This window comes from Hyperolius riggenbachi, chromosome 1, assembly GCF_040937935.1.
Source record: "Hyperolius riggenbachi isolate aHypRig1 chromosome 1, aHypRig1.pri, whole genome shotgun sequence".
In the NCBI taxonomy this organism is placed as follows: domain Eukaryota; kingdom Metazoa; phylum Chordata; class Amphibia; order Anura; family Hyperoliidae; genus Hyperolius; species Hyperolius riggenbachi.
Window position 1 is genome coordinate 132,561,748 of NC_090646.1, and position 23,332 is coordinate 132,585,079.

At 43.7% G+C, this 23,332-nt stretch overlaps 1 protein-coding gene across 3 annotated transcripts in view; it reads right to left on the minus strand.

Annotated features, from left to right (window-relative positions):
• The window catches only part of LNX1 (ligand of numb-protein X 1), a 226,713-nt gene that overhangs the window by 31,110 nt on the left and 172,271 nt on the right, over nt 1–23,332 (minus strand). For all 3 annotated transcript variants that reach the window (XM_068278564.1, XM_068278563.1, XM_068278565.1), the window contains 2 exons: nt 8,043–8,220; nt 1,061–1,295 (listed from right to left, as the gene is read on the minus strand). In XM_068278564.1, the coding sequence (XP_068134665.1) occupies nt 1,061–1,295; nt 8,043–8,220 (413 nt within the window). The remainder of the gene's footprint in view (nt 1–1,060; nt 1,296–8,042; nt 8,221–23,332) is intronic.

Genomic DNA, 23,332 nt, shown 5'->3' on the forward strand with positions numbered 1-23,332 from the left:
GCGGGGGGAGGAGGAACGTCGGCGACAGCTTCCGCCTCGCCGCTGGTCCCTCTTACGCGTGTGTACGCGGAGGGACCTGGCGAGAAGCTGTCGCCGGCCTGTCGCCCACACGCTCACGTGTGCTGGCGACAGGCAACATTTGCAGCCCGTGAGTACGGGCCATAACTCACTAATAGCAGTAGAGTGTTGTAAGCAGTAAGCAAACAGGATTGAGTCTGACAAAGGCTGCTTAGGCCTGGAACCCACTACAAACGCAAATCGCTATCGCAATCGCTAGCATTTTTAATGAACATTTTGTAAGCGATTTCATGAGCGTTTTCAGGCGATTTTAAAAAGTGCATGCATTTTGCCAGCGATTGTGTAGAGATTTGTGATTAGAGTTTTTAATTCTGATTGGTCCTTTCAATTAATTTAATTTTTTTTACGGCGTGCAGTAATTTAAAAATGCTAGCAAATCGCTCTGTATAGTGATTCATGAGCAATTACGCCAGCGTTTATATGCTTTACATTGCAGAAACGCAAACGCTAACATTCAAAAAATGCTGTATGTCCTGCATTAGCTATTTTGCTAATCGCAAAAGCTCCAGTGGAATTTGACCCATTCATTAACATTAGCTGAGCATTTAGGGAAATCACTAGCGGTTTGAATCGCAACCTAAACCCTCAAAAAATCACTCTAGTGGGTTGTAGAATGTAGCCCTCACTCTTCTTATAAGTTAGCCAATAAATGGTATCATCCTGATTCAAAACGTCTTGCTACTAACTCACTAACAAGTACACAGAATACACAATAGAGATGACGAGTTTTGTGTCCTGTAAGGCAGATGATTCCTGTCAGCATCCCTGGTGCTTCCTGTGCAGGATTTTAGCTGAGGCCCTCTACACTTGCAGTTAAAAAAATAAAACATACTTTTATGCAAAGTCTTAAAAGCCAAAATCTGGCTTTAATTAGGACACGTCAGCATAGAGAGTTTTAAAGCCAGAGGAGTGAACAGTGTAAGAAACATAAATATTTCCACCCACTCTCCTGTAAGAGGGGGGGAGCAGCGTCTGAACATACCGAGGCAGCTTGAGCCACATGACCCAGACCGGCGACCACTCTCTGCTCTCGGAGTCATCCTGGAACGAGTCCATCAACATGGAGTTGTCGCTAAACTCTTCGTCAGGCTCATATTCTTTTGTTTCCAAGGCTCTCAGAACCACACATGAGGATGAAGAGTTCTTTAACAATGACACGGCTTCACTACGGCTCACTCCAGTTAGGTCTATGCCATTGACCGACAGTAAAATGTCACCTGGGAGACAAATAAGAAAAAAGCAGTCTATGTTAATTACAGATCACAGAAAATAGGTTAGGAAAATTCAACATATGTGCTTAAACTATAGTAAGAAACATTCAGGTAGAGTCACTAACTAGCGGTAAACCTACCGTGCACAAGCAGTGCAGAATAAAATTAGCGCGTAGTAGCAGCCGCGCAAATGAAGTATCGCAGTCACGCTACACCACATCAATTACAAGGAACATGCGTAACTTAAGAGCGCACGCTGTGCAACAGGACTAATTTTATCCCGTGCTGCTAGTGCGCGATAGGTTTACCACTAGTTACTGATTCTACCTTATAGTCAGCAGTTTTAAAAATGTTAGTATCTACCGTAACAGTAACTTAATCAACTAATTAAATAAAGTTGGCAGATCAACTTACACGACTGTTGGGCTAATATTGTGCAGTTGACCACGTGTGTACACAAGTCATTGGTTTTAAATGTGGCCATATCATGCAGTCCGTCGCTCTTACGTGCGCAGTGTGAAAATGAGTTGGCCATTTAGTTGGGTTGGTGCGTGCAAAATACAAGTTGTGCAATCACTTGGTCTTGCAGTCGGTCATGTCGTTGGGTTGGTCATGAGCGTTTGTTGGCCGCAAAGTTTTACTGGGGGCCCCCATGAATTGCAGTTACGCCAATTAACATAGGCTCCATTTACAAATCCTTTTCCATCCCCGCTCAATGGGACCTACAGTAATCCCTAGGGACTAAAGAAAAACCTAAGAATCCCCCATGAGGAGATGGACTCCCCCAAAACATATCAGATCTGTCAGATTTTTACAACCTACTGTAAGTGACAGCGACATAGGAAAAAAATAATTACCAGAGCATTTTACTTATGAGCAAGTGTACATATTATACATAAAACATGCACGTGTTCTAAAGTTTAACCTATTTTGGTTCCTGGACGTAGAAACTACGTCCAGGAACCATGCGCGCTACCGCGCGCGTGCACGCGCGCTCCCGGGCCCGTGGTTCGTTAGCCAGGCAATCAGGGCCGGTCCTGGACTTTCTGCTGCCTGAGGCAAAGATCGTAAAGGCGCCCCCCCCCCCCAATATTTCTACATAACATTACATCCCCCACACAACCGACCGTGTCCGTGAAGGAAAGCCTGAGTGACGCAGCAAAGTGACTGACTGACTCACCAGGGATCGGGTCTCCCTCCGGGTCTGGCGGCGGCGAAGGGTGGGCATCCGCATCCAGCATGCATCCTGCACTGGCAGGGGACAGACGGCTGCGGTCTGCGGCGGGCATGCTCCATCTCGGATCTGAGGGATCTCGCGCTGGGCCAGTGAGCGGCGGCAGCCAGCCAGCCTCATCATCATCATCGTCACGGTCACGTCGGCGGCGCTGGCTGCTCAGTGACTGACTATGACAATCAGCCGCAGCCAGGGCAGCAGAGCAGGCGGCAGCCGCCGCCATCAAATCAGCAGGCTTAGGCACTAGGCAGCGTCACCAGCGTGCAGCCTTGGAGGAGACAGGAGAGGCTGCAGAGCTCGGAGTCGTCGGACTCGGAGGCCGGCGGCAACAGTGCAGTTTCTAGGCTAAAATGCACCCAGGGCGAGGGTGTAAAAATTGCGCCCCCCCCCCCCCGGTATAGGTAGCGTAGCCAGCTATAGGTCCCCCCCCCCGAGTATAGGTGGCCAGGCATGGGTGAGCCAGTAAAGTTGCCCCCAGTATAGGTTAGCCAGGTAGTTGCCTCCAGTATAGGTAGCCAGTATAGTTGCCCCCAGTATATGTTAGATAGGCAGGCACCCCCCCGCCCCGGTATAAGTTAGATAAGTAGGTGCCCCCAGTACAGGTTAGCTAGGTAGGTGCCTCCAATATAGGTAGCCAGTATAGTTGCCCCCAGCATAGGTTCGATAGGTAGGTACCCCCAGTATAGGTTAGTTAGGTAGGTGCCCCCAGTATAGGTAGCCAGTATAGTTGCCACCTGTATAGGCTAGCTAGGTAGGTAGGTGCCCCCAATACAGGTTAGATAAGTGCCCCCAGTATAGGTTAGATAGGTAGCTTCCCCCCAGTATAGGTTAGATTAGGTCGCTGCCCTTCAGTATAGGTTAGATTAGGTAGGTGCCCCCAGTACAGGTTAGATTAGGTAGGTGCCCCAGTATAGATTAGATAGGTAGCTGCCCCCAGCATAGGTTAGACAGGTAGCTGCCCCCCAGCATAGGTTAGATAGGTAGCTGCCCCCCAGTATAGGTAAGATAGGTAGCTGCCCCCCAGTATAGGTTAGATAGGTAGCTGCCCCCCAGTACAGGTTAGATTAGGTAGGTGCCCCCCAGTATAGGATAGATAGGTAGCTGCCCCCAGTACAGGTTATATTAGGTAGGTGCCCCCCAGTATAGGATAGATAGGTAGCTGCCCCCAGTATATGTTAGATAGGTAGCTGCCCCCCAGTATAGGTTAGATAGGTAGCTGCCCCCCAGTACAGGTTAGATTAGGTAGGTGCCCCCCAGTATAGAATAGATAGGTAGCTGCCCCCAGTACAGGTTAGATTAGGTAGGTGCCCCCCAGTATAGGATAGATAGGTAGCTGCCCCCCAGTGTAGGTTAGATAGGTAGCTGCCCCCCAGCATAGATTAGATAGGTAGCTGCCCCCCAGTATAGGTTAGATAGGTAGCTGCCCCCCAGTATAGGTTAGATAGGTAGCTGCCCCCCCAGTATAGGATAGATAGGTAGCTGGCCCCCAGTATAGGTTAGTTTAGGCAGGTGCCCCCCAGTATAGGATAGATAGGTAGCTGCCCCCAGTACAGGTTAGATTAGGTAGGTGCCCCCCAGTATAGGATAGATAGGTAGCTGCCCCCAAAACAGGTTAGATTAGGTAGGTGCCCCCCAGTATAGGATAGATAGGTAGCTTGCCCAGTATAGGTTAAGTAGGTAGGTGCCCCCTCATAATGGCGGAGGGGGGAGCCGGAGCCGCGGTGAGGGCAGCCCGACCTCTCCCTCCCTCTCCCCGGGCCGCTCTCCATGCTCCCCCCTCGGACTGCAGTTAGCGCGCAGGGAAGCGCTGCTGTACACAGTTGTTACTCACCTCCCTGGATCCGATCGCCGCTCCCGCCCTGCTAGTCTCCTCTCTGCAATGTAGCCGCTGCTGATACATTACACACGCTGCGTCCTGTTTACACAGGAAGCAGCCACGTGTGTATCAGCCGGCTAGGCAGAGAGGAGACCAGCAGGGCGGGAGCGGCGATCGGATCCAGGGAGGTGAGTAACAGCTGTGTACAGCAGCGCTTCCCTGCGCGCTAACTCTGCTGCCTGCAGTCCGAGGGGGGAGCATGGAGAGCGGCCCGGGGAGAGGGAGGGAGAGGTCGGGGTGCCCTCACCGCGGCTCTGGCTCCCCCCGCTATCACAGCCACGTCATGTGGTGCTGCCCCTCCACTTCCTGCCGCCTGAGGAACCCGCCTCACCCCGCCTCATGGGCGGGCCGGCCCTGCAGGCAATCAGTGAGTCGGGCTACGGTGCCCGATCACTGATTCCTCTCCCCCGCTGAAAAAGCGACAGCTTCTCTCGGAAGCTTCGCTTTTTCTGGCTGTTCCCTCCCCGATGCGTCACTCTAAGCGTGTGTTACGCTTAGAGTGACGTCATGTAAACAAACTCATGGCCGCCATCTTGTGGCCAAAAAGTAATACTACAACCAAAAGTAAAAAAAAATTTAAATCAACACACATTTACATTTTAAACCTATTGTTTACCTCCCACTCTCCCAAAACTACCCAAATAAAATGTTTAATATAAAAAAAAAAAAACATTACAATAAAAAAAAACCATGTAAATATTTACCTAAGGGTCTAAACTTTTTAAATATCAATGTAAAGATTGATATATTTCTATATTTTTTTTTATTTTAAACTTGTAAAGAGTGATAGATGCAAAACGGAAAAAATGCACCTTTATTTCCGAATAAAATATTGTCGCCATACATTGTGATAGGGACATAATTTTAACTGTGTAATAACTGGGACATATGGGCAAATACAATACGTGACTTTTAATTATGGAGGCATGTATTATTTTAAAACTATAATGGCTGAAAACTGAGAAATAATGATTTTTTCCGTTTTTTTCTTATTCTTCCTGTTAAAATGCATTTACAGTAAAGTGGCAAAATATACCCCCCAAAGAAAGCCTAATTGGTGGCGGAAAAAACAAGATATAGATCAGTTCATTGTGATAAGTAGTGATAAAGTTATAGGCTAATGAATGGGAGGTGAACATTTCTCAAGTGAAAACGACGGAACGCGAATGGGTTAAAAAACAAAAGATAAAAAAAACTTTAAAAAACAATGACAATTTACACTGACATTGGTGCTTATTTTCACTACCCAGTTTAGGTAAGTACTGTAATTATGCCAAATGATGCTGGATTTCTGTTTCTCTTTATCTGATGCCTTCCTGAATTTTATTTTCCTCTTGGGCTGTAAGTGAAGTCCCGGGTCTCATATAATCCCTGAAGTTCCATAGTGTAGGTGTTTGTACACATATGTCTCTTACATTCACCACAGCAGGGAGTCACTGTCTTTAGTGTTACAACATTCCAATACAGCAAAACTATCCTCCCCTCCAGAGTCCTGTCCTAGCAGACAAACAGCTTCAAAGTCCTTTCTGCAGAGCAGCAGCGACCCTTCCAGTAACATGCCACTAAGTGATGATACATCTTGTTTAACAAGGTTTACAAGAAAGTGGGAGAATGTATTTGGGACTGAGGCAGTCTTGGGAAATATGGAATGTGCACAGAGTGCAGATAAGGGCTAAGTGAGTGACTCAGGACCCACTCACACATACTCTATCCCACTATCATGTCCTGCTTCCTGGCTCAACGCAAGAGCCAAAACACGAGCGTGATAAACAAAGGGCAAAAGGGAGCAAACAATTGTTAGCATCTCCACTTTTCTAAGTTCTGAGAACATAAAATGCAAAACTGAAAATTAATTGTAGCTTAGCCACGAAAGGAATTTGAAATGAAAAAAACAAGTCAAGGAAATGCGGATCTAAGATCTGGCGTAGGAGAGAGTCTGGAAATAAATTATTCCAAAGTCAGTGCTCTCAATCCTGAGACCACCGCCATTAAATGCATGCACACGCATAGACTGGTCCATTACAGGGATCCAAGCAGGTTTTTTTTCCTGTGTATCTTGGTTTCTAATAGCTGTAGGAGCTGCCATTTCCCCCCTACTCTTCCCTCTGCCCTTACTTATCCAGGGGATGGTGTGAATGTAATCCGGTGTGACTTTCTCAACTGTTTGGAGTATAGTGTCCTATCTCTCCAACCCCCCTGTTGATGAAAGCTTTTGTTTGCTCATTGCTGCCTATTACAGCAATCCATATCTGCCTGCTCTTTCTGTGGACAGCAGGCCATGGAAGTAGAGCAATAAAAGCCTCTAAAAACATTTAAATGTAAAAAGAAGAGGTAAAATTGATTGTTTTAGTAATACGTCACATTGTTAGTATGCATTTGTCATGTGCTATTTAGATGCACTGGATGCTAAAAATGGTGCTCAGTTCACTTTAAGGTGCATCTCTAGGTATAGATCTCCATATATCACTAGATAGCTTAGTAAGTGTGTGTTAAATTAGATATCTGTACCTAAAGGTTCAATGCGATTTCATGACCTAAAGCAGCAGAGTTGAAGGAGCCAATAGCAGGTTCTGTGGACAGGACTGGTGTTACTGCTCGGTAAAGCATGCTGTGCAGACTACAAGGAAGTAGAAACACAGACTATACTCTCTGAGATGACTGCAGCATACAGCAAGCAGAAGTCTGTGATGCAGGAATTGGCTGGGCGAAGGGGTTCCTGACCTGGGATGTTAAACATCACTAGAAAAACATAAATGCTACTATCGCTGACCTCCTACTGTAATGCTGATCCGTCCGCCAAAATACCTTCTAATTCACTCACTTGGAACTTCTATAAAGATTAAGTAAGTGTCTGCTCATTGTATTTGTGATATAGAAAATATTGTAGCCAAAGGATCCGCCTTACAAACCCCCTTTCAATGGGCATCAGTTTGTGTGCTTTAAATATTATTTTTTTAACAGTAACACAAAGCTGTTATTCTAATGTTGTAGAATAAGCAAGCTGCACAGTGCAAAGCAATGTTGATGACGAACAGTACAAGTTAGTTTACTAGTATACTATACCAACCAGCAGCTCTGTTCCTCAATGACGAATGTACTGTAATATGCAACAACTGCTAATATTATAGAATATGCCCCACATCACAATGCACTGCTGATAGTAAAAGCCAGTTTACTGCTACAGTATACTGGGCAAACAAGAAACAGTGCTGCTTCATACCTAGTCTAATATGTTGCAATTGCAAATATGATGGTACTCGCAACACAGCAAAAAGCAATGCTGACGATGATGAGCAGTAGAAGTGAGCTGATGGCTTTAGTCAGCAAACAATCAGCAGTGTTGTTCGATGCCTGCTGTAGCATGATGCAGTTGTTAATAATATACTAGAATATGTTCCCTTTAGAACAAACCAGCGAACAGCAAGAGGAGCTGTTTTCAATTGTCATTTAATCAATATCACAATTGATATTATGACCGATATAGCGATCATTTTATTACTGACATTGTGGGTCAACCTTTCAACCCATTTTAGCCCTTCATATGGATCGGAAGACAATAAATAAATGAAAAATGATCACAGTACAACATTTGTTTTACATAATTTTTTTTACATAAATGCATAGCTTCTTTGAAATATTTCACCTGTTTTTATTCTGCCATCTCTCCCAATAACTCCATCAGGGTCCACGCTTGTAACAAAAATGGGCAGGTCCCATTCCCAGTTTGATACTCCACCAGCCACTGTCATTCCAAGTGACTCTGTATGATCCTTAACAATGTTGACAATCTTCTCCACACACAGGACTGTCCGATTGGCATTCTACGGGATAAAAACACATGCTGTAATATACTCACACACAGTGAGGTATCTAGAATATACAAAAATCATCATACACAATACAGCTATTTGTTTATAATGTCTGTTCTGTATCTGTAGCAATGTCAACAATATTCTATGAAATACTCCTTTACTGGGTGTTATGAGTATGCTCCACATCACTATTCTTCTTTAGTAATTCACTCCCTTCATTTTCAGTCGGATGTGTTCCTGGATGGGCATAAAAGAGGGTCCAGGAAGAGTCTTAGTGATGGTACCAACCGTGAGGGAAATCATGGATGTACAATTGAAGCATCTTTATGGCTTCGCATCGTTATGGCTAAAAACAGGAGTGCTTGGTTTGGCCACTCTGTTCAATTAAAAACAGAGGGTGGAGTCTTGTACAGACACCACTAGCTTATTAGGGATAAGGCAATAGTAACTGAACAGTTGTTAACTTGTACAATTGTTTATTTCACTGTAGAACTCTTGGTGAATGGCAACTGCAGGAACCCATAGATATAAGATTGATGTCTAACCATTGTGTAAAGATGGGGTCTTCATCATGTGCTTTATTCACATATATCAAAAGCCATTTCATATTTTTACCCTGACAAAATATAAACAGATACATTCAGTATTGTGACACAATAATTACCTACTACATTTATGGCTGTATACAATGTTATCTGGTGTAAGGTGTCTGAAACACTCACATGCACTAGGGTTGCCCCCCCCCCCCCACACACACACTAATAAATGTAGGAAGCCCATGAAAGTGGCCATGTCGATAACATAAAAGTACATGAACAGTTCTATTTTTCTTCCCTAATATCAGCCCATTTACACAATCCAAAACGCTTGTTCAGCACCTTCAACTCCGTTCTCCATCCCCTCCTCCATCTTGCTTATCAGCCAAAGAATTTGCAACATACTTCACTGATAAAATTGACAAAATCAGAAGTGAATTCTCCACGCAGTTCTCAAATCCCACCTCCACACCTCTCATTGACTGCTCTCTAACTACCTTCTCTCCACTCTGGACATTATGGGCTTGATTCACAAATCCGTGCTACCTGTTAGCACGCTGGTGAAAAGCCCATTATCACGCCTAAACTCAGTGTAGGCGTGATAAAATAAACTTGCGCAAAACTCGCGGGCAAAGTTTTGCACGTAAAGTCTTACACGCGCAAAGTTTAACGCGCGCAACGCCATTAAACCCTATGCTACTTTTTGCGCGCACCGGACTTTGTGCACGCAAAACTTTTCCCTCAAAGCGGTGCTAACCTACTTAGTGCAATGCTTATCACGCCCAAAAGTCTTTAGGCGTGCTAACTAGGTTAGCACCGCTTTGTGAATAAAGCCCCATCTCTCCTCTATAATATCCAAAGGTAATAACCACCTGGTATTTGGATTCTATTCCCTCCCATTTCATTCCGCAGCTATCCTCATCTCTCATGCCTCCACTAACATCGCTATGTAATCTGTCCCTCTCCACTGGCATCTTTCCGTCCCCACTCAAAAAGGCTGTTGTTACACCACTACTTAAAAAAATCTCTAGATCCTACCTCACTCGCCAACTACCGCCCAGTGTCATTTCTCCCATTTGCATCCAAACAAGTTGAACGCCATATACATGCAGAATTAACCCATTATTTATCTGCTAACTCCCTACTTGATCAGTTCCAGTCTGGCTTTCGCTCTAACCACTCCACGGAAAGGGCCCTTACCAAAGTGGCCAATGACCTTCTTACAGCTAAATCCAAAGGTCAATTTTCCATACTCATCCTTCTTGACCTGTCATCAGCATTTGATACTGTTGACCACACCTTACTCTTACAAATACTTTCAAATGTAGGAATAAAGGGCCTCGTTCTCACATGGTTATCTTACTACCTCTCTGGAAGGTCCTTCACTGTCTCCTACTCAGATCAGATCTGTTCTCCTCATGCTTTGTCTGTCGGGGTTTCTCAAGGCTCTGTCCTTGGTCCCCTCCTCTTTTCCATCTACATACACGGTCTTGGTGACTTAATCAACTCATTCGGGTTTCAATACCACCTGTATGCAGACGATACACAACTGTATCTCTTGGCCCCAGACCTTAACTCCCTCCTCAAACGCGTTCCTGACTGCTAGTCTGCTATATCATCCTTCATGTCCGCTCGCTTTCTAAAACTTAACATGAGTAAAATAGAACTAATAATTTTGCTGCCGTCTCAGTCCACCTCTCTGCCTGAAGTAACAATAAATGTTAATAACACTGCCACAACTTCAGTTCCCAAAGCACGGTGCTTGGGGGTAATATTCGACTCATCTCTCTCTTTTATTCCTCATGTTAACTCCATAACCAGTTCCTGCCATCTCCAACTCAAAAACATATCTCACATCCGTCCCTTTCTCACTCAAGACACAACGAAAATGTTAATACATGCTCTTATAATTTCTCGTCTGGACTACTGCAACATACTACTTTGTGGACCACCTTCTAACAGACTGACCCCGCTCCAGTCAGTACTGAACTCAGCTGCTCGTCTCATTCATCTTTCTTCTCGTTCTTCCTCTGCTGATCAGAGGATCCAGTTCAAACTCCTAACCCTCACCTACATAGCTCTCCACAATCTCTCTCCCCGGTACATATCCTCACTAATTTCCAGATACAAACCCAATCGCAATCTCAGATCTGCACATGATCTTCTGTTGTCCTCCTCTAGAATCACCTCCTCACATTCACAAGATTTTGCACGCGCTTCACCCCTCCTCTGGAATGCCCTCCCACAACACATCCGTCACTCTCCAACCTTTGTTACCTTTAAACGCTCTCTAAAAACGAATTTGTTCCCACAAGCATATGCTCTACCTTAGGCCACTTCCCTTAATCCTAAAACCAAATTGCACTCCTACTAGGTATCCTAAAACACACTGCCTCTATATATTTTATCGTATACTACCCCTCCTTCTGTTCCCCCCATTTCCTTTAGATTGTAAACTCGCAAGGGCAGGGCTCTCTCCCCCTTTTGTGTCCTGGAAATCATTATACATTTTATTCATCAAGTTACTTTTATCACTGTCGTTACCAATTGTATATTTTGTATTCTGTATTTTGTATAATTTTTTGTATTTTGTCACAAATTATGTATCTTGTGCGTATATTTCTCCCCTTAGACTGGTTAAAATGACCCCCCTGCATGATGGCTGTTGCTTTAAATGTAAATCTCCTAATGCCAACTTTATCAAGTGTGCAACCAACCTAAAGAATTTGAAGTGTGGCATAAATGGGTAGACACCTCAGAAACCACAATTCCTCATCTGGACATAACCGTTGCTATACAGGATCTACAACAAGCATAGTGAATGGGAGCTTCCTTGATTGCGCTAATATCCTCATGTTCTTATCTACATTTAATGTTTAGCCTAAACATGTTGACAAGTAAGGCTACTTTGACATTGGTTTTTTTCTTCTTTCTCTTTGGGACTGTATTAACAAAAATGTTGATATTTATGCAATAATGTCTAACCGGATTGCACTGTTATTGTTTTTGTTACTGTCATATATGTTTTTTATGACAAATTTCTCAATAAAAATTATCGTTTAAAAAAAATGATGTATCTTGTATATTGGTGTAAACCATTGTCTGTATCATTATGTACCTCATGTTTGTTTCTTACTTTGTACAGCGCCACGAAATATGTTGGCACTTTATAAATCAATAATAATAATAATGAACCTAGGTCACATTCTGTAGGCACTGTATTAATGAAGCACACATTTTATACTATTATCACTGTTCCTCATGGGATAGAAAGAAAAAATACACAGAAAAGAGGCCAGAGGATAAGCATGCACTACTGTAGTGCAGCTGCATGGGCCCCTAAAGGTTATGGGGCACCTGTGTGGGCCGCGAGCCTATGTCCACCTTTGCCTCCAAGTCCCTTGGTTGATTTGTGAAATGTCTTCCAGCTTACACAAGAGGTCCAAATGAATGTAACAGCTTATAACTGGTGTGAAGAGCAGAGTCTCCACCCTCCAGGGGCTCACAATCTAACCCTGCCATAGTCATATGTCTATGTATGTATCGTGTAGTGTATGTATCATAGTTTAGGGCCAATTTAGGGGGAAGCCAAGTAACTTATCTATATGTATTGGGATGTGGGAGGAAACCGGACAGGGTTTTTAAGCCATTGTACAGTACTCTGTAAATTGATGTCATCCTCTATAAATGTTTCCTCAAATAACTAATAATAACAACCATTGCTTTTTATGAAAACCAAAGCCCCTTTGAAACACTTATTTTGCCACGAAGTAACGTTTTAAAAAAAGTAAAAATATGCCACTAAGCTTAACTGCATTCTCAGTTTGGGAAGAGCATCTCAGAGTGATTGTGAAAGCTTACAAAAGAAAAAATAAATACAAAAAAAGTCATTTCCTCTAAAATACAATCCGGTCCAACTATTATCAGCTCTTGCTCTATCTTCTGTTGTAGGCCAGCTGTCCTTCCTAAACGACCCTTTCAGTCCGTGACAAACAACACACTGCAGCCTGTTCTTACTGGCTTTTTTTCTTGTTTATTGCAAGATAAATGTTTATACGGGTAAGACGCAATGTGAGAGCTGTAACACGTGTTGCACACGCATGTTGCAGCTGCGCGTGAGCTGGATGAGGAGCGAGAGGGAGCGGCTCCCTGCAGCTGTGCGAATGTGAGTACAGCAACTCACATTACAATTCCTCAGTTCTATTTATCTAGAACATTATGAGGATTTGGTTAAAGACCCAAAAGAGAAAAGGCTTCATACAGATTCTGACCTATTTCTGTCAAATTAGATGTAATGAGTTTTTAACAATGCATTAGAGTCTGGAGAGTCATTATTTCAGTTCATTACTTTACCCCTCTTCTGCAGCTTATAGTTTTATTTTAAGGGATATGCATTACATATTCATCAATGTTTGATTTTGCTTTATTTTAAATTTGCCTGAACCAACCCCTAATCGATGTAAATGTGTGCTAATGTCATGCCTTGACCTGCCTTTCCTGCTGGTGGCGCTATGCTCCTGGACAGTCTGATACTGCTGTTATCCACCAGGTGGTGTTCCTCTACAGGCCCTCTGGAAAATCTACCTGCAGCTCGCTACCTCACCTGAAGAAGGTACTGGACATTCTGGACTGTGGTACTTCCACTGTTCACCTTCAGGGGGCTTGTCAGCTATCAACCTGGACATTTATTATGCAGTCACCTGTGGTAATTACTTTTAAGGACTCCACCCATCACAGAACTCTGCCGGAACCTTGATTGAGTTTGCTTCTGCTATCCCTCTGTGCTTTGTTCTGTGCTTTATGCTTCTCAGTGGCTGGATAATGTAATGGTTAAGGCTCTGCTTCTGATACAGGAGACCTGAGTTTGAATATTGGCTCTTCCTGTTCAGTAAGCCAGCACCTGTTTCAGTAAGAGACCTTGGGCAAGTCTCCCTAACACTGCTACTGCCTATAGAGCATGTCCTAATGGCTGTAGCTCTGGTGCTTTGAGTCTGCCAGGAGAAATGCGCGATATAAATATTCTGTGTCTTCTGTTTTTACGGTTTGGTTTTAACCCCTTGACTTGTCCTCAGAGTACATATGTTCTACCTGCATGTAATTTAACATAACTATATTTCCCTCTTGATTACCTCATTTTTTCCTTTGGCTGCATAAGGGAGGCTCCCTTAGCTTGCTATTTCAATTGGCCTGGCACTGCTATTGGCCTGAGGAAGCGGGCTCAGACCCGTGAAATGCGTTGCCTGTGCTACCAATAAAATCTTTTGTCCCTACAAAGATTTGTCGTCCTTGAGGTAAGCAACCTCAAACCTTTCTCGGCTTTAAACTGCTTTTAAACGCTTTTATATACCACCAGGGCGCCTCTTTAAACCATTTAGTGCATCCCTAACCCCATACGATACCCGTGTGAGGGGTGGAGGCAGAACATATGTGGTTTACACCACGGTGGATATCTGCCTCCCTTCTTTTTTCCAAGGAGAGCGACCGCATCCAGGTCCTTAGTGACCTCCCCGAGTGAAGTCGGGTTAATTGTCTCCACCTGCTTCCTGTGGTCGGTTGCCCCCTTGCAACCCACTCTTGTGAGTAGAGTCTTATCTTCTACATTGCCAATTTTGACTAAACATATTACACTATTGGGCTCCCGTGTTTTTTGTTTCCTGTGCCTTTTCCCCAGAAGGTGTCCTGACACCAATCATCCACTACTATCCTTACTGAATAGGTGCTGGCTTACTGAATAGGAACCGCTGAGATTTGAACCCAGGACTCCTACATCAAAGGCAGATCCCTTAACCATTACACTATCCAGCCACTATGCTATGTTATCATTATTGGTTCATGGTACAATATTACACAGGTCCTGTATAGGAAAGCTAAGTAAGTCTTCCTGAGGTGCGCTGGGTGACTCTTGGGTTTCTGGAGAAAAAGGCTGAAAAGTAAGTAGCTCAGGGAAGACCTTGTGCTCAGTGAAGTGAAGTGCTCAGTATCAGAGGAGTAACTACTGGGGGAGCAAACAATGTAGCCACGGGGGCCCAACTACTTCCCTACTCCCTGTAAACCAGCCCCCCCCCCTTCATAGAAGGTGTTGTGGCTATGCTTTGAATGGGTGGAGGAAGTCATGGTGGCCACAAAGTTACGGGATGTGACCAAGTTAGCCACATATGACTATATATGAACCCAACAGAAAGCCTGCATGCAATGGTGGTCACTACATTGAGAGGGGAATGGGGGGTAAAACCCTTAAACGTTGTGCTGGGGGGACCATGATTTGAAGATAAAGCGTACATGAAACACATTTTTTAAATGAAATTAGATACTTACCTGTGATGCCTGGGGGGTATACTTTCTGACCTCCCAGAGCAACAAGGCTAGTAGCTGAATAATGGAAGAGGCTACACAGGTTGCCCAGAGCAACTGCAGCTCTGGGCTTCCGATATTGCTACAAATAAGACACAATGGCAGCGCAGTGCGATGTTGCGCTGCCTATGGTCTGAAGGTGGCCACTAACGATCCAATTTCTAGCGAAAAATTGTTCGAGCGATCAGAAATTGATCAGAAGTGAAATATTCTAATACATCGTTCACCACACCATCAACGAACCAATCTTTGCTTCCTATCTATCACAACAAACTAGAAAATACAAATTTTGGTTCGACAAAAATTCATTCGGACGACATTTTTTTCACTCGTTCATAATTAATTGTGTCCACCAACAGAGATTATTTGCAACCAATCCGATCAGAATTTCTGATCGCTCAAACGATTTTTCACTAGAAATTGGACCGTTAGTGGCCACCTTGAGTAACTAGACAAAGAACGAACAGACAGACTGACTGACTGACTGTTGCCCAGGGCGGATGCCGTCTGAGCCTTTGGCTAAGTAACAAAACAGATACAAGAAAGACAGACGGAACACTTTCAAGACTAATCGCTGTCCTTGCGATATCAAGCATTCCGACAGGTACAAGACAGGACTATAGATTGGAGCGTAACTAGTAGCAACCGCAGCTCACAGTCACGTCCACAAAAGCAGAGCAAGCAGGTTAACAACCAGTCACCAGCAAGCATCCATACAGGCAAGACTACAGGAAAGAATGTAACTAATAGCAACCGCAGCCTATAGTTATGTTCCCAGAACTAGAGTAGCAGGAATACTACTAGTCACCAACGTGGTGATGGCAGAAATCAAGCTATCAGGATAGTGCACTTCACTGACCCACTACGGATGTAGCGAACGTTCATTAGGCATGGAAACAAGGCAATAAACAATAATACAGAAAAATAACAAACGGCTCAACTAACGGATAAATATATATCAGCAAGTCTGCATATATATTTATCACGAACTAGCTAAAGCACAAGTATTAAGGTCACATTGAACTACAATAACAGATTTATTACAGAGTGACAAAGTGCCCAGCAGACCAGCGTACTGACCACTATGTCGGGCAGAGTCTGAAATGGGAGGCAGACTTTTATGTGGACATCAATCAATGGATGCAGACATGCAAACTCCTACACAGCTGAATGGTAATTACTAAATCCTGAGCTGGTCTGATCTGCTAGCTGACTGTGAATGCAAAGGACTTTTATAACAAATACATGCAGTATTATGCAACAACATGCATGCAGGAAATCCAAAGTAATCTGGCTGCAGTTCAGCTGCAGCAAGCAATTGGTGGAATGTTGACAGCATCCTGAGCTGCCCTGAACTGCAGAGCGATTGCTAAGGACAATAAGACTTATTGCAAATGCACAACTGAATGCAAGCAGATAAGCCAGAACTGCCCGTTTGCAGCTCCACTGCAACGGACAGAACACGCTACAGGAGGGATCCAGACATTACCTCAATACCGGGGAACACTCTAGATCAGGGGTCCCAAAACGTTTTGGGTCGAGGGTTGGGTCAACATACTTCAGACTGCTGGGGGGCCAGAGTATACATAAAATGTAGAAGTCTTTGTGGGCCAGACAATAAAGCATACCCAGGTGACAACCTGTAGTCCAATTGGACAGTAGTGTCACCTGATGTGGATTGGAAACCAGTGAATAACTGCTTTCTGGCTTCCATGTGGATGGGTGGTGCATACATTTTGTGCGTGGGCGGCCTGTAAAAAAAACTCAGGGCCCGCGGGCCTTAGTTTGAGGACCACTGCTCTAGATAGTCCAGAGGCCTCCCAGGTCTTCTTACAACTCACCATCCAGTGCTGGTTCCCTCTAAACATGTTCAACAAGAGCTTGTAAACTCTGTGCATGCCCAGTAGAATAAAGAAGCCACAAGTTCATGGCCTGGCATTTATGGACATGCAGTTTTGTCTCTGTACCTTTACATTTTTTGTAGTGCTTCTATGTGACCGTTCATTGTCTTTGAGCCATACTTTCTATTTTTGGCAAGAATTCCGCAGTCTATCTCCACAATATGGGTTCTAAATCTTTTGCTTTTTCTAAACTCTTAGGAGAAGCAGGCTTTTATGTCCAATGAGCCGTGTTGCTTTGTTGGCCTCTTTTTTTCCCCGGCGTTTGTGCCGTTCTAAGTTTAGAATCGTTGTTACAGTGAAAGGGAAAGAAGCACAATACAGTATTGAGTTAAATGTGAAATCCAGTCATTTCAATGTGGATGAAAAAAACTAGGCCAGCCAGACCTTTGACAAATAGCAATGTTCAGAATATCATTCATATAAAATGAGGTGGATGACACAGTGTTATATGTAGGGCAAGTCAAATGATAATAATATGCTGAAGTGAACAATAGTAAATACGCCTCTGTGTTTTCAATCCATTTAGTAATAATGCTCAGCTCTGCCTCAAATATCATTAACTCCAACTTCAGTTTAACTAAGCCCATCCTCTTCATATATGCATGTTATCCCAGCATATCTTGGAAGTTAGGTTGGTGAATTCAGAGGTGTAAGTAGGAGCAGCCACTGCACTGGAAGCTCCGACTACCCACCGTCCCTCTGGACTCAAAATGCATGGCATGTCTCAGACCAGTGATTAGTGAAGAGGTGGGTTAGGTTACAGAGAAAGAAAGCTACATTTCTTTAAATGACAGCCTAAACAGTTGGCCTATCAAAGCTTTTGAGCTGGACTTCTGAGATAACCAAGTTATTATATCCTGTAGATCTGAGGTCGTTGGGGGTATGGTTGGGGGTAGGGTCTAAATTATGTAAGGACTTTAATCCAGGGATCTAAATTGTGTAAGGACTTGAATGTTAGTAGGACAATCTTAAATGCCATCCTGAATTTTATGAGTAACCAGTGGAGGGAGCTAACAATGAATATTATGAGACAATGAAATGGGTCGCAGGGGCAGCTCCTGTTTGTAATGGCAGCGTAGCAGCTGGATGTTTTCGCTGGCAGCATGGTGAGAGATCTATTTTTTATCCTCAGCACACTTTGTGAGCTTTATATTGTGTGTGCCAGTAGCTTTGCATGTCGCTGCGCCGCTTATCCGGCATGCTGGCTGTGTTTATGTTTATGCAGGTTGCCATGGCAGCTGGGGGAGGGACCTTGCATGCAGTGACCAGCGCTCATGGGCTGATCTGTATGCTGATGTAGTGGCCGCGTCCTGATTGGCGCACGGCCAGCCCTTGTTTCTATTGGTTATGAGCTGATAATGCGTATATGGTATGTACATTTTTTTTTCTGTTGTAGTTCCCCATCAGGTTCACTTCTCCTTGGTGTGATGTGATTGGCCATTGCTATTTTGAATTGATTGGCTAATAGGATCATTTGTGATTATATAAGCATGTGTTGCTGTTGATTTTATTTAGGCTGAGTGGTCTTAAGAAAGAGCTATGGAAATAGCGGGCTGTCACCGCCATAGCCTATTTTTTACTGGCAATTATGTCATTTTTATGGCATTTCAATAAAGCGCTTATTTTTAATTCTGTGGAGCCAGCCCTTTTTGTATACATGTATAACATTTTTAAAAATTTCACAGGGAGGGACTTTTGGCACGTCCATGTGGAGCGTACATTTCTCAGCTCGAGCAGGATACTAGTAAAACACCCTGAATTAAACTTTACATATTTTTTTAAAAGTAAATTCCTCCAAACAGGAGGATTTAGAAATTGGGTAATTTGAGAATGAGGAGAGAAGTTGTAAGCAGTGGTTCTGAGGTGTCTCGGAGCTCATGGCGGCAGCAGCACCCACAAGGCCTTACTCCACCACTCCTGGAAAAAAATCTAACCAGAGCTGCTCTCAGTTTCATGTGGTCCACTTGAACTCTTAATAGGGTGGTCACTATGCTGAAGCAGGTGGTTTCGGTGCATGGTGCTTATCGCCAAGCCCCAAAACTAGCGCCACCATAGCAGGGCGCAGACGGGTAATAATACATCTCCCTCTGAGTTGTGACGACTTGGAGAAGGAATAGTATTTTATGTCACTGGGGATTTGAGCAGCAGTAGGGTCAGCCCTCATTCGGCGCAACCTGCGCCCAGCTCACCGGCTGTGCACACACCGCTATGCACCCCCGCAGCTGCTAGGGACTGCCTTTCCAATGGAAATGTGGAAGATCAAAGAACTCGAACAGCTTATTTCACTTTTACTCCTTTGCCACTTCCAAATGTTCTTAATTATTAGTATTTTTATATGGGGTTTTGAGGATTCTTGTATTGATTTTTTTTGTAGGGATTTATTTGCTAGGGTTTAACAGTACTAAATAAAGTTAATATAGATTTTAAAATGGTGCAGCAATAGTAGCTTCATTGTTTTCTTTGTGGTTTACTTTAACTGTAACTGAAAACTGCAAAAACATTCATATGTTAAAAATAAGCGTTAGGTTTTTATTATACATCACTAGAGAGGTCCAAAGAGCCCTTAAAGAGGAACTCCAGCCTAAACAAACATACTGTGATTAAGTTACATTAGTTATGTTAATTAAAATAGATAGGTAATATAATCTCTAACCCACACTGTTTTAAAAGAACAGGCAAATGCTTGATTTCATAAGGGCAGCCATCTTTTTGGTAGAAAGGAGGTGACAGGGAGCATGAGACACAGTTCCAACTGTCCTGTGTCCTGAGCACCTCTCCCAGTCGCTAGGCAACGTGAATAACAACATAGGAAATCCCATCATGCTCTGCACAGCATCAGGGAAAAAAAGCCCGGGCTTGGTAGAGCTTAGCTAAAAATTTAGCTAAAAATGATGCTTTGGTAAGAAAAACAAAGTTCTGATGCTGTGAAACTGTTAAAGAATCACCAAGCCTTTGCAGTTCTGCTGAGTAGATTTTTGGTCCAGAGGTTAATGATGTGTTATGCTGACCAGTTTTGGAACAACTATGATCAGAATGAAAGATTGCGGCAATACCCCCCTTCCAATCCCCTCTGGGTGCTACCATCATAGAAAAAAATAAAAGCATTCTTCTAAGACAACTATACACATTGCAGGAATTTCAGGAATCATTACTAGCAGTTTACATTCGCATATTTTGTTCCACTGACTCACCTAATCCGCAGATTTATTGAAGGAAGTAGAAATTGGGTGTGGCTGCACGTGCTTACCCTGCATAAATGACCGGACTGCACAGGGAAGTGCAGAAGCAAAAATGAAAATGTGGAGCAGTTATATCCATCTAACAGTAGACAGTGCCATGGATGCAATAATGCAAAACTCAACATATCTAAAAAAAAACATAGCTAGATACTGCCTGATCAATAAAGGTCATTAACTACCTGCTGACTGCCTAACGCCGATGGGCAGAGTTCCACCACGCCTTCAGTCTCCGAGCGCCGGTTGCCGCTCTGGAGACTGTTAGACGACAAAACCGTGGTCTATTTACATGTACAGCGCTGCGATCAGCAGCAACGCTGTACTGGGAACAGCCGTGTGACACGGCTGTCCCCTTGGGGGGACAAGAGAGTGATCGGCTCTCATAGGCAGAAGCCTATGACAGCCGATCGCCGTGATTGGCCGGCTGGTGGGCGGGAGGGATTTCAAAAAAATAAATAAATAGTAACAAATAGTACAAAAATAAAGAGATAAATATTTATTTAAAAAAATAAACAACTTGGGGGCGATCAGACTCCACCAACAGAGAGCTCTGTTGGTGAGGGGAAAAGGGAGGGGGGAATCACTCGTGTGCTGTGTTGTGCTTGGCCTTAAAGCTGCAGTGGCCATTTTAGTAAAAATGTGCCTGGTCTTTGTCTGTGGTCCTCAAGTGATTAAAATAACATTAAATTACAAAAAATGTTTTGTACCAAAGACTAAAGACGGTATATTGGTATATTAATTACAACATAAGTACAAATTTAATTCAACTTCCACGCTGCTTGGCATTAGACCAATCAAATGACTTCCTGCTGATTTTGACCTACCCTGTTCCAGTTTGTAATACATTTGCATGTAAGTCAGAATTATTTGCATCTGATTGACCATCTCTACCAATGACAAATGAACTAAGCTTTTTTTTGGAGTGGATTTGCAAGTGACCATTTTTGTAATAAGCAAGCATTTAGCTCATCTCTGTGGACTGCAAGTGAGCACAGAATTTTTTTTTTCTAATATGCTACCCCTGTACAGAGCACCTCACCTATACCTGGCTAACCTATACTAGGGCACCTATGGCTGGCTAACCTATACTGGGGCACCTATGGCTGGCTAACCTATACTGGGGCACCTATGGCTGGCTAACCTATACTGGGTCACCTATGGCTGGCTAACCTATACTGGGTCACTGAAAAGCTGGCTACCTATATTGGGGGGCTAAATAATGCATTGTAAATGTTCTCAAGCCCACAGGGCGCAATTTTGACACCCTCGCCCTGGGAGCAATTTAGCCAAGAAAATGCCCTGCAATTATTTAGTGGGGAAGCCAATTAACTTATCTGTAGGTTTTTTGAATGTGGAAGGAAACCGGAGAGCATGGAGAAAACCTATGCAGACACGGGGAGAACATACAAACTCTGTGCATCAGCGGAAGCGTCATATATTACTCCTTCCGTCCTTGCATATCATGCGGCGTGCCTCAGGCGCGGCAAGGAGTTAGACTGTGTGGCACAGCTGAAGAGAGGAGTGAGGAGGACATGTACTGTAGCTGATCTGAAAACAGGAAATGTATAATGCTTTCACTGTCGTGCTCTGCTATATTGGCATGGGGGTGCTCAGGGGGCAGAGTTTTGCAGGGAGCCGAGTAGCTCAGTTTTTCTGGGGGGCTGCCGAGTTCTCAATATGCTCCTGTAAAGCACTGTGGAATATGTCAGAGCTCAATAAAGTCATGATATTAGAACTGATTAAATTAGTTCCGCTGTCAACAAAAGGTTATCCTGATGAACTTCTGGATTTACCATCGTTAAAAACGCTTCACCGCAATGATTACACGGCTGCCTTATTACCGTCACTTTGATGCAAATGTAACATTTTGCTTCTATCAACAGTTTGCCCAGATGCATCTTTGTTTAAAGAAAGGCTGCTTAAACACGTCATTAGGGAGAGACATTTCTTCCTCCTGTCCCAGACAGATCGGTGACCCAGCTGTGCACTCCACTTCTCAGCATGCAAATCACTGGCCTGCACTAACATTTGTTTTCTTCAATGGCCAATCCTCTTCCAGGCAAAGATGAATGATAGCTAGAGGAGTCGGAGTGGTATGAACCAGATGCTGGGATGTGGTCACAAGGTTCTTGATCTACGCTTTAATCCAGACACAGCAAAGCAGTTAAGCCTCTTACAGCTGTTATCATAACACGTTACATTTTTGCTGTAAGAGACAGAGCTAGCGGTTTAGACAGCCTGGGTCCTCTCTGCAGATCCCAGGGAAGACAATGTGGATCTAGAACTGGCCCCTTTTATCATGCACACACTACAGTCTCTGCAGTGAAGGAGCATCAGCTAAACACAACTGCTGCTAATTTCTAAGGTGCAAAAAATAGCACTAGTTATAATAGAGAGGATGACATTGTTCTTCCATCTAAGAATTGCTTGCTTTGACGTAGAAAGAGGAGATTACTACATATTATACTTATGATCCTTAACTCTTTGGAAACCAGGGTACTCACAGAAAGACGATTATAAAAAATACTATAAGGTACTTGGTTTTTAAGGCAGATTAAAGAAAATCTCTAAACGGTTAGAAAAGTTGTCCAGGAAATAGTAATTTTCCATCTATTCTCAGTTCTGTAATTCAGTGAAAAACTTGGCCTATCAACTTCCACATGCGATTTGAGAGATTCAAGGTCCATGTGAAGAATGTAAACCTAAAAATGTCCACTCACTGACTGCTTGCCCATTAAATCTCTATACCTGACCCCCCCCCCCCCCCCTTCCATGTCCCATAATTCTTCTTGCTTCAGCAATGCCTATATGAATTTTGGTCTTGTCAAAGCTATTTTTGAGTTAATTTGCATGAGCTACTTTCCAAGATCAGCTGTGGTGAGATTGGGTGGAAGTCAGATGTTGCCATGAACACTTAAAGAACCATTGTAACAGCTACAGCAGCACCTAATCTAATAATCTGTGTGTTGGAGTGATTCAGGTTTCAAACAGGCTTAGATTCCAGCTTGGAAGTTGGAAATTGTGGCACCGTTGTGCGCCCTGAGTTTAAAGGTGGCCATACACTGGTCGATGTGCCATTAGATCGACCAGCTGACAG